Source organism: Patagioenas fasciata, chromosome 1 (genome assembly GCF_037038585.1).
Source record: "Patagioenas fasciata isolate bPatFas1 chromosome 1, bPatFas1.hap1, whole genome shotgun sequence".
NCBI classification, from domain to species: Eukaryota; Metazoa; Chordata; class Aves; order Columbiformes; family Columbidae; genus Patagioenas; species Patagioenas fasciata.
In genome coordinates, this window is record NC_092520.1 from 91,447,835 (window position 1) to 91,460,329 (window position 12,495).

A 12,495-nucleotide genomic window follows, 5' to 3' on the forward strand; every position below is an offset into this window, starting at 1 on the left:
AAAAAAATGTTCCAAATAATTCAGCTCTATCTGGGTATGGGCATAATCCTTCATCTTTTAACCAACAGGTTTCATATTCAAACTGGGAACTTTGTAAAGAATTAAAGGATTGACACCACAGAAGTAATTTATTTTATTATCTTGATAATTTCTTATTTACTAAGGGTAGGATTCTGCCCCCATATGCATATGCTTCCGCTGAAGTCTGTGGGAGTTACACACATTTTTAGCAGCTGGCAAAATTTGGTCCTATATTTATATTCTTTAAATTTGCTTCCAGCAGCCAATGCAAAATTGGTTTAGAGGGCTGTTAAAAAATAAAAAAAATCAATGTTAGACTCTTAATTGTATTTGGGTATCAGTTGTACGCAGTGCTCGATTCATTCAACTTGTGCAGACATTTTAGATTAATCATCGGTGGGTATAGTCTCTCATTACCTTTGCGTAACTCCCATTAATGCTAATGTGGGCATTGAAAAGAAATCATGCCCTTCATAAAAAAACCCTGAAACATCTGTTTATATTTTTCTCCATGCCTACACTTTTACCAACAGCAGTGTCTGTGGTTGCAGGCTTGAAAACTCAACTGACTTTCTTCAAAAGGTTTCATAATTGGAAAAGTGATGAAAAACACAGCTTTCAGGTCAAATGAGCACTCACTGTAATGTATAAAGCACATACATATCCAGACAAACAAGAGGAGGATCGTTAATGAAATCTGAAATACTACAAATTTACCTAGGGAATTAAGTCTTCGGAAATATTACCACAACTTTTAGTCATTTTTCTGCAGCGAATCAGCCGACTCTGGGAAAATAATAGCAAAAGAGAACTCTGCATTACCTCAGCTATGGGTCAAGAGGATACCGATATGTTACCATGAATCATTCATTAGTAACGATGTATACCACCCATTATCTTGATGTAGCAGATAAGTGAGACCAGATGGTTTGCAACAGTGCTATCCGAACATCTGATAAAGAATTTCTATAACTTTCCTGTTATTGGGTGTTTGATTACGCAACAGTATGTGAACTTGACATCCAAACCCAGACCTAATCACATGATACATGTACAATTAAAACTCACATGCCAAAAAATGACTTCAGAACTGTTCCTGCAGTTTCATTTGCTTCGGTTGCATAGAAAGGTCTCCTCGCGGTGGGTGGTGTGGGAAGAATAGAGAAAAGAGACAGTTCTATCTTCCATAGCCTTGCTAGCGTTGAAATAAATTGTCCTCAGGTCTGCAGCCTGATGTTTTAAGCAAAGCAGATTGTACACAGTATGTATTTTAAAACAAAGCAATTAAATCCCACCGTCCAGCTGGGTATGTTATAGAAAAATAAAGATTGCTTTATTAGTAATAATTTCACTGTAAGTAAAAACAGATTTAATATCAGCCAGCTCATGCTGTATCTCGACAGTGATGCTGGTGACCTCTGGTTGCTCACCCTGAAGAAGCAGTGCCTCCATTCTTCGTGTTCTGCCTGCTGTGCTTGTGGGGAACCCTGGAGCAGGGGCTGCCAAACCCAGCCTTAGGTCCCTGGGCAACCTCTCCTCACCAGCACCTCCTTTCCAGGTGGTTGCAGTAGTGCTGGAGTTGTCAGGCAGCTTTACCTTACCACCAGGGTTTCCCAGGACAAGGACAATTTTCTTGCACCTGTCTGTGGCTGGTAGAATAGGCCAGATAATTTATTCCTCTTTCTCCTCCCTGCCTGTTCCCTCACTCAGCTCTTTCAGCACTTAGTACAATATTTTATGTAGCTGTTTTTCTAGAAACCTGATGGACCAGTCGTGTTATCACGTAGTTCTAGTTAGGAAGGTTCCTAAGGGGTGAAGAACATGTCTTGAGAAATTAAGTACTGCTTTTCATAGAATCATTTTGGTTGGAAGAGACCCTCAGGATCATCAAGTCCAACTATAACCTAACCTCACTCTAGCACTAAACCATGTCCCTAAGAACCTTGTCTAAACACCTTTTAAACATCCCCAGGGATGGTGACTCCACCACTTCCCTGGGCAGCGTGCTCCAGTGCCTGACAACCCTTTCTGTGGAGAATTTTTTCCTAATATCCAATCTGAACCTTCCCTGGAACAACTTGAGGCCGTTTCCTCTTGTCCTATCGCTTGCTAGTTGGGAGAAGAGACTTGAAGCTACAAAAACAGCTCACATTAACTGCTTTGGGGTGAGAGCTTGGTCTCTGTGTCTTGTGCAGCTGCAAACACATGTGTACTTAATAGAAATGTTGCTTTTGTAATAACTATGAAATGAAGAAAACCCACCGCAAAGGAAAAAGAGAAGGTGAAATGAAGGAAGTGACATTGCAAGTCCCTACTTTCATGGATTTCAATGAGAATTGAATCACCTGAGTCCTTTTTTTCACCCAGCTGCTTAATGGCACCTTGCTTTTGTTACACTTTTCAGCTACGTAACAACATCTGATAAAGAATTTTGTGACAAGGTGGTTTACAATTTGTTCTTAGATAGTATTATTAGAAAAATTCATTTGCTGTGTTAAGCAGCCTTATTCTTAGCTGTCTGTTAAGTCTCAAATCTAAGAACATCAGGATTGGAAATGCTGGAAATGCTTCATTTCTCTTCATCTACCAGCCCATGGTGGTAGGTGTTTGATAAGATGCTATGAAAAGCCACTCGTGGGCCACACCAAGTCCTTGGCATCCTGCTCAAGGACCGATACCACCAAAAGGACCCTGCCAATACATACATAGCTCTGCTGAGCACTGTGGATCTCTGATGCTCAAACTTGTCCATGAGGTTGGTGTTAAGGCTTCTGCTATTTAATAACTCTGTCCCTATTCCAACTGTCACAGCTTCGGAGATAGCCATATATCCATAGCTTAATGTTGATTTCCTGGAGGCGTTAAAGAGTAGTGGTGTAATGCGATACTTCGAGAGTACGCACAGTATGAGCAGTGGGGGTGGTGGAGTTTCCATGTCATAATATTTACTTTGGAAAACCACGTGTGGCCTTTGATCTGAATTCTGTAATTAGCTCAGCTTATTGAGAGGAAGCCCGAGACAGAGGCAGGAATGGCAGTGAAATTATCAAAGCTGGTGATAATATCATTCTTATCAAGATCAGCAGTGAATCCTTAGCAAAAGTCACACTGTGATCACAATGTGCTGCCACAGTGTTAATAACAACATTCCCATTTCTTTCGCAACAAAATCCCTGTCCCCAATATGCATGTATTTGCATGCATTCTGCATTTCAACAAGCAATAGAAAAAATGAGTATACCAGCCTAGGTTAAATGCATGAGCTGAAAAAAGTGAATAAGATGTTTATAGTTTAAGCAAATAAGATAAAGAAAACCTCCACTAGAGTATACCTCCATTGTTAATGATAAAAGGATGGTGATTTACACTATCTCAGAATATAGCCCTTATATAATTTGATTGTAAAGGATTATATTACAGTCAAGTAATCTTGAGGGGGTATGACATAGCAGGGTAAACACCATGGATAATACTGTGTGGAGATGTTATTTTTAGAAGTTTTAAAAAGTCTTTTACAGCTGACATAACCTATCTCGGGCCATAGCTAGTAAATACATTAATTAACTAAGTGGATTCTCAGAAGTATTTGTATAAGCCCCAGGGATAATACATATCTAGCAGAGATGATTAAGCAGTGTCCAGAGACAATTGTTTCTCATCAGAGGCAAGGAAATTGTCTCGATCCTTCCTTCCACTTTGACAATGTTCTCCAGCAAACCCCCTTTGAACCCCTTTGGATGTTTAAATACAGTGATTCTTGCTTCTCTTGTGCTTGTCTCGCTCTTGGAGATGCAGCCAGTCAAGTGGAAAGCTCTGTGCAGTCATTCGGGCACTCCAACTCACATAGTCATCTTTATAATTGCTTTTTTTTTGAAGCATTATAATTTTTTCACCTGGTTTTGTAAGGGAACAAGGTTGATGTGACTACCCTGGCAGGGCACTTCTGATAACTTGCAGAACTCCTGTCTGATTTCAGCCAAATTTAATATGGCGGTAAAAGCTAAAGGACACGCCATTACTTCAAGTCTTATGCAAATAAGTAGGCAAAGAAGGGAGAGAGATTCAAATTAATGACTCTGTGGAGAGAGAGTATTTTATGGGCTCAACAGTTGCCTGCTACATTTGACCTGCAAGATGTGTTGATTTTAGCCCATCCAGCCCATGCAGGTTTATGAGACGCATGGATGCAAGACACCACTCTATAGGAAGAGGATTCAGTGTTCTGCTTCTCCTGACTGCCTCATTTGTGTAAAAGTCCGTTTTCATTTTAAACACATGCATTCTGGGATGTTTTTAGAAGACTGGATCAAAAAAAAAAAAAAAAAAAGCAAGGAATTAAACAGATGTCAGTGTTCTTAATAGCAGTATTTTTGTTGTTGCAGCTGTCATCAATAACAAGTTATTAATAAATGCGAACATCTTTGATGGTGACTTCCTTAGATCCGCTACTTCTGAATGTGCTGCCCTGCAGCAAAGGCTGTTCTCACAGCCTGTCAGCTTTGCCCGTGTCATCCCCCTCCTTGTGAGCTTGTCTTGCTTCTTCCCCTTATCACATCAAGTTGTTCGACTTTACTTTGAAGACCCTTTGCAACCTCTCCTCACATTCTGTGTCAGCTGTGGTTTCATAATTGCTTTCTCCCAAGCCAACCATGGACTACCACGAGGCAGGGTGGGCTTGTGCTCCTCTGGCTGTACATGTTGCCTCCAGCTGCTCCTGCCACTGGTGAGACTCTGCCTGCCTTTCTTTCCTTGCTTAGTGGTTTAAATTTTAAGATCCTTCCCTAAACCCAGCTGAGCCTGCAGCCATACCAGCGCTGGAACAGACGGGAGATTTTGGGAACACCCTTCTCGGCGCCAGCCTGGGCTTGGGTTGGCTGAGAGCACTTGGGAAACCACAGCCTCCTTCGGCGCGGAGAGGCTGCCTCTTGGCTCCCATCAGCTCATGGTGCCAGGCTTTGCTGGTCCCTCATTGTTATTGCCAGCAAAAGAATGTCAGATACACCCAGGGACCAGAAATACAGTAATTCAAGGCAGAAGTCAGAGAGGGGGGAGCCAAATCAACATGTTCTCCTTTTGCTCCAATATGTCCCTGTGTTGTTTCAGAGCTGAAATGTTGATTCTGCAACCCTGTGTGTCTGTGCATCGCCACAGTAGACCCAGAAAGCAACACCCTCCCCACCTCATCTTACATCTGATGGTTCATTTACACAATTTAGAGCAAAATGTTGAAGAAGTCCCAACCTTGGCCTCTACATAACATAGTACAATACTATGGGATCCAGCACAGCCTGAAGTGGCTTTCTTTCTCATCCACATCATGTAGTGCCCAGGACAAGCTCAGTTCCAGTTATTGCCATTCAGTTCCCAGGGAAATGTAGTTGCTCTGTATATAAAATTAATAATTGTACATATTATAAGTCTTTTCTATTGTTTGTGGAAATTTCTGGTTATTTAGCACTTCAGAGAAACAAATTTTATAGAATTTTGCATGTACATGATTTTTCTCTTAGGCAGTTCATTGCTTAGCTTTTGGAAAAAAAATGTGCTTTTTTTTGCTTGTGTTCTAGCGTGGTTTTACTGTATCTGTCTCTTTCATAACTCTGTCTCTGTGCCTTTCACAGACTTTGGATTGAGCAACTGTGCAGGAATCTTGGGTTATTCTGATCCATTCAGCACCCAGTGTGGGAGCCCAGCATATGCAGCCCCTGAACTTCTGGCAAGGAAAAAATACGGGCCCAAAATAGACGTTTGGTCCATGTGAGTTACTTCTCTAGTTTATAATTGTTATTACTGTCATCATAACCCATTGCTCAAATGAGAAACATTATTCATGTATTTGGCTACTCTGAGCAAGAAAATCTGTTTCATTAGCATGACTCTCTGAACTAAGCCGCACAGATATTGTGTTTTGAAATAGATCTTTTATGTACCTATATATAGCTTGCTAGAACATATAGCATAAAGAGATTGCAGTAAAGCACAGCTGTTGATCAATCATGTTCAGACATAGTAGAAGATATGGCTTTGGCACAAGAGGACCAACAGCTTTTTTTGTTTTCTCCAAAGGATTCTAAAGCATTCACGTGGGCTCTGGGTGTTATCCACAGTCAAGTCTGACAGGAAATGCAATATGAAGTCATGTCATCACTTTGAAAGCACACTTTTTAAACGGGAAATAAAAATGGCCAGAAAACATGTAAGCTTTTGTGAGCTGATTAGTGTTCAGGCAAAAGAACAGACAGAAGTCCCTGGTGCCAGAGGCAGGAGAAGCTACAGAGATGTTGTGGAGACAATTAATTTGTCTGCAGTACTGCTGTAGACTGTGCATCTCCCACTACCCTCCTGTTGGCCATGGACATGTCAGTTATCCTTGTCGGTCCTGGAGAGACATTAGCTGAAATCAGTCAAGTTTTAGCTTTTGCTTTAGTGTTGACAGATTTTCCCTCACCAAGTGGGGATATCAACATTTGTATAAATTTCAATGAAATAACAGAACTACAGTAATGCTCGGAAAATGTGAAGTTCTGTAAAAACACTACTACTGCTAAGAAAGGTTGGCCAGAGTTTATGTATCAGACTAGGACCTGGGTCAAATTAATCTCTCAGTTTGACCAGGTGAGTTCCCTGTTGCACTTCAAGGCTCTTTAGAACTTCCCCTGCTGAAGCCTAATTTGCAGTCTGCCCTCCTAGAAGACCCACAGCTGAATCATTGTATGGCTTCTGAACTTCTCACTCCAGCAATGGGCCATCCATCCACATCCAGGGTGAGAATACCAGCTCTGAGGAACACAGGCAAACAGAGCACAGTCATTCGTGTAAACCATTTAAATTTATCCAGTAATAAAGACCTCCTCTTTTTAAAAATAATTTTTTTTAAGAAAAAGAAGATATGCTTAACTCTTACCCTTCCTCATAGTTGAACAAATGGTGTCTGTGATCACAGTTCATGATGGCATACCGGCTTGGTTTCTTTTTGTTCACATATGTGTATTCAACAGACTGGGGAAACAAATTCCCAAAAGCGAGGAATTCCACTCAAATTGAATTTAAAGCCCTTTTAAAAGGAAAAAGAACAAGAATGCCCAACACGCTTTTCATCCCTAACTTTGCTGGGCATAAACAAGCAGTAAGTTTTCTGCTGTGAAAAATGTAATTGCTCTGCATCTGATCTTTGGGCTGCACCAGAGATGGTGGAGGTCACCTCTGGGCTCTGCAGCAGGACCTGCAATGTTCCCATTGGTGTGGGCAGCTGTTCCACAGCCGGGGCAGCACCAGGATGAGGCCTCCAAACGCCCTGTGTTCATGCAGCCTGAGGAGAGACTCAGTTGTGGGGTGGCATTTAGCCCAGGAGTTGCCCAAGATCTGGGTTCAGTTCTGTGGCTTCCAACTGATGTCGTACACATTGTGTGACCCTCCACGAGCAAAACTCTGGGAATTCTTGCCCAAATTATTGGGTGCGACAGAAGACAGAGCCTGGTTAATGTCAGACATTGAAGATGAAGTGCAGTCACTAAAACCTAAGCTAAATTTTTTCCTTGTTCCTGAACATTTTGGTTTCTTTTTCTCTGTGTTTTCTTTTAGTGGGGTGAACATGTATGCAATGTTGACTGGAACATTACCTTTTACCGTGGAGCCATTCAGCTTGAGAGCTTTATACCAGAAAATGGTGGACAAAGAAATGAACCCTTTTCCCACTCAGCTCTCTGCAGGTAATCAAGGGGGTGTGCTGGGACCTGTTCAGATCCAGTCGGTCAGAACCACTGCATTGAATTCTGGATTGTGAGTCATGCTGCCGACATGGCACACCAATTGAGAAAAATACTTCTGTTTTTTCTTCATTTTAGCCTGCAAAAGATCTGCAGGAGTTGCTGTAACATAACTCCTTTTGCTTTGACTTCTGTATTTAAGATGGAGAAGTGCCAGGTTGTGCTGAATGCAAAGAGGAACAGATCTGTGAAAATCTGTGAAGTTGCTTTTGTAGAGTAGTTGGTCAGTTTTGCACATTCAGAAGATTTTAGCATAGAGCATGGATGCAGGAACACATTACTTTGGAATAACAAATTCCTAGGCATTCTCATGACTAAGGCTGAGTGATAACCTACCTTGAATGACCTCACATTTATTGTGGAATAATGATATGCACACAGAAAGATATTTTGGGACAGTGGCCCGTGGTAACCTTTGTGTGTTCACAAAATGCAGAATTGTTGATGTATTAGTATTAGAAGTATTAATTCCTGCTTCAAAGCCATGTCACTAGGCAACAGAATAATTTTTCATCTTATAGCAGGACCGTTGTCAGCATTTGGAACAAACTCTGTTTTGTAGTTGGGTTTTATTTTTGTGTACTAGATTTGTTGTTCATAGAGAGCTTCTGTTCTCCATATCTGGCAGCCTGTTTACAAGGGACAATCAAAAAAATTCAGAGATTGCAAGCAGAAAAAGGGTAACAGAGCACACATTTTTACTTCACACTGAGGCCAGCAACCATTGTCATGGGGGATAAGAGAAAGCCTCTGGAAGCTATGTCACAAGATGAATTCTCCCAGGTATAGATTTACCTACACATGGAAGAAGTAGGTAGTTAAGGGTTTTCTCACACAGGTTATCTGTGGCTCAAATGGAGTATGTTGTTCCTTGTTCACTCAGCATCTGTATGAAGTACGCTTTCCCTGCCTACAGTTCATATTGCTGGCATGTTGTAAAGTGGCGGGTTTACAAGTGAGCTGGGATGCGACGAGTCTTGCCATCTATTTGATGCAATTAGAGTGTTTGGTATTTCCATTCTGGAGACATCCTGTCAGGATTCAGTTGCACAAACCAGTTATTTTAGTGTTCTAGCACACGCTCTAAAGTCCCACTGAGTAAATTAAAAGAAAGATTCTACTGACTGCTTCATGCTGTACTGATCTAGATGCCAAATCCTGCATCAATTGCAAAGTCATTCCTGAATTCAGGGACTTGCATGTCATAGTAAACATTTTCCAAGTGTGGCAAAACATTTACCCAACTTACCTCCCAGAGTGAGGCTTTTACCAATAGAGAGCAGTTATAGGATGTCTGTGTAGTGTCTTTGAATCAATGGACTGTTTCCCTGATCATTGTTTTCTTTCAATCATCTCTAAATGGGAGATTTTACTGACTTCAGTGGGACACCTAATGTGTTAAAGGCTGAATCACCCACAAAAGGTCTGTAGAAGACCAGACCTGGGTAGCAAAAAAGATAACATTACTTTTAAACAGGTTTAATTTTACTTTTTCATTAATCCTACCATTTTATAATGGAGATCAGATTTTCTCGCAAAAGCATGTCTGTAGCATTTGTAGCTCACTGACACAATGGTCTCCAGTGAAAATGGTACTTTGTTTATCCTGTGAGAACTATAGCAGCTTGAACTTTCAGAGATGATGGCAAATTAATGGAATAGATATAAACGTGTTAACCTTTACTCACTGTGAACAAAGGTATGCATCAGTTCTTGATCTAAGTCAGCAGCCTTGCTCATTCACTGACATGGCAAACTGTGATTTAAGATGACATTTGTTCTTGCCACGTTTAGGCTTTGGGTCAGTAGGTAGAAACTCTGGTCCTCTGCTCTGCCAGTTGTTGTGTTTGTTAACTTCTTAGGTTTATGGATATTTTTCTTTTTCTTTTTTTTTTTTTTGTCTGTAAATTCACATATATAGTAGAGATTTTTTGCAGGATTCTGTTTTGCTTGTTCAGTATGTTGTCTTTCAATATTTCATTTCACAGTTACTGAACACACAGTCCCAATAAGGTAGCCTGTCTTGTCACTAAGCGAGAGTATGTTTTATTTGTATTAGTTAAAAAGTTGGGTAACCCTGAGTACCCAACGCAACTGTGTAGCAACAGGGGAAGTCTGGAATTAGTGTTTGATTTTCCCAATTAGGAAACCATTTTCCATTAAGCTTCTTAAACAACACAGCTATCTGATTATTGATTTCAAGTAGCAGAGTTCAGTTGTTCAGGAAGTTGGTATTCACTTAGCATACACTCCTTTTTTATCCTCAATGTACCGCTTCTGTGTGTTCATGGTCTTCCTTCTGGAGCAGAGAAAGGCAGTACAGATAATAAGAAGAGTCATCATCTATCCATGCGTGTAGTTTGGAGGAAGGATTTTATTAGGTGGACCTTGCTCATGGCTTGTGAAATGACCTAATTTCATTTTCTCCATCCAGTTTTGTAAGCAGCACCTGTACGTCTCATTTTAACCAGGCACACACCCTGACAGTGTGAGCAGGACAGTAAGTTGGTTTTGTTCATGACAAGGAACATGAAGACAGCAGAGGTCTTGTAGTCGCCACTGAAGCACTCTCCATTTCTGGTCATCACTGAGCTCACGATGCTCAAGGAAGTTAAGACAGAAATGTAGTTTCTCATGGTGCTGGTATCTCATTTGACAAAAAAGCAAAGTTTGCCCCAAAATTACACCATGGGAAGAAAATTCCACCAAGAATTAGGTTAGTGCTGGCCTGAGCTCGTCATAAATGAGGCCTCACATAACAAAGCCCTGGCAGGGTGGTTCACAGCCCCCTTTGTTCACCAGCTCACTTGGTGCAGCAGGAAAAATGGCTTCAGGTGCAGAGAGTCCAAAAATCAACTGGGCAGCTTCATGTTTGCTTCCTGGGGCATGAATTTTGCTGTCTCACAGCCATGGAACTAACTGGAAAAGGCTTCTCTCCTCCCCGTACCATCTGAAAGCTCAAATCGGCCAAGGTGCTGTTACTCATCTTCTCCATGTCACCCAGGTCTGGCCTGCCAGGGAGCCTCCCAGGGGGCATCTTCTCTCCAGAATTAGTTTCTCCCAGTCTGGATCCATTGATCTTTGTGGTGCTTCACAAGCCTCATTGATTAGCTTGCCTTTTGCCCAGGTAGGGAAAACAAAACAAAGCAAAAAACATTTTCTAAGATGTTAGCTCATTTGGGAACTGAGGATGGTGGTGATGGAAGGGAGAGATGTTGGTTTGGGAAAGAGTTATTTACTTTGCTCTGAACCCATGGGATGCATGTGGTTTCTGAGACAGGGGAAGTGCTGGAGAGGAGATCAAATGGAAGAACAAGGGGTTTGTTGTTTGTCTTAACGAGGGGCTCTGTGCCTAAGAGGCGTGGAAGGGAGGCACTCAGAGCATGCAGAGAGCAGTCATAGCATCAGCTTCCAGCAGGTTTATGAACTGGGATATAGGCTTTTCCTGTGGTTGCCACGATATTACTGCTATAGGAAAAACAAAAGCAAAAAAATGATTAAAAATGTTGGGAAAAGCTCAAAGTACCTCACATAAATCAACAATTTGTGAAGACAGAGCTTAGAAAAAACCCAGCTGATGCTTATCTGAACCAGTAAATACATAACTATAACTGTCTTTCTTCCACATATGAACTTCTTGATGTGTTGAAATGGATGGGCTCTCAGGGCCCTCTCCAGCTGATACTAACTTTTTGCAGGATATTGAACACGGAGCTTACCCAAGTTGCTAGGGGTCAGCACCCATCAGGTCTAACCCTGATTTACTTGAGGATAAACCCTCCCTCCCTTGTCCACTGCCCTTCTCTGGCACATCAGCCCAGCTGTCGCATCCTAGACTGCGGGTGGGGGGTGATACAGAGGGGTTGGGGAAATAAAAATGCTCAGGGGGATGGCCAGGTGAATGTGAAGGAGGACAACAGCCTCATTGAGGAGAATCTGTGATGGGCAGCAGCACTGTGCTTAGGTAAACTTTTATGGCCTTTTCAGATGAGGACTTGTGAGAAGGCATATTGTTCTCCTGAAGTTGGATGTGGGAATGGGGATTCATGAAGTTTTCGCTGTATTGCTGGTAGAGAAGACATGTTGTGGCCGCTCTTGCTTCGGAATAGAGGATGGTGTGGTGCCAGTAGAGCATGCTATGGTGGCGAGACCCAATGCCTGTAAAGCTGAATGGGAGGACTGGCTCATAATTTCGCAGTTTTCCAGCACTGAAGCGTTAGCACATCCAGTTCGATCTGCTTTGCAACACAAGCCTTTAAGGGGTTTGGTTTGCCTGCCGTGAGCTGCAGTAGCCGTGTTGACAAGCCTGTACTGCAGCTTGCCGAGAAGGTACATCTCAGAGGACACCATGCCATGCCAGAGTGGTACTGTCCCACCGCTGCTCAGGCCACCTGTTCAGGAGACGAGTAGACCGGACACACTCAGGAGAGTGTAGGAGGATGCCCAGAGCTCTGCTGTGGGAGAAGGTGGAAAAAAGCCCTCAAGGTCCTGCCCATCTGACCTGGAAAAAACTGTGCCGCAGACATCACTTCTGCCTCTTGCTTGCCATTGGCTTACTTCGGAACGCATCTGTCATTATCTCACTTGGCTGTATCTGCTCTACAAAATAATTCTGATCTTGGTTTTCCCAGAATGAGTTTCTTTGTCTTTCATGCAGGGAATTACAGAGGAGATAGTTATTTTTTTACTATCTTGCAGCTGATAAGCT

The 12,495-nt window shown here is 42.1% G+C and overlaps 1 protein-coding gene across 3 annotated transcripts in view; it reads left to right on the forward strand.

Annotated features, from left to right (window-relative positions):
• HUNK (hormonally up-regulated Neu-associated kinase) overlaps window positions 1-12,495 on the forward strand; it is a 58,883-nt gene that overhangs the window by 27,614 nt on the left and 18,774 nt on the right. For all 3 annotated transcript variants that reach the window (XM_065862582.2, XM_065862583.2, XM_065862584.2), the window contains exons 4-5: window positions 5,643-5,778; window positions 7,603-7,730. In XM_065862582.2, coding sequence (XP_065718654.1) covers window positions 5,643-5,778; window positions 7,603-7,730 — 264 coding nt within the window. The remainder of the gene's footprint in view (window positions 1-5,642; window positions 5,779-7,602; window positions 7,731-12,495) is intronic.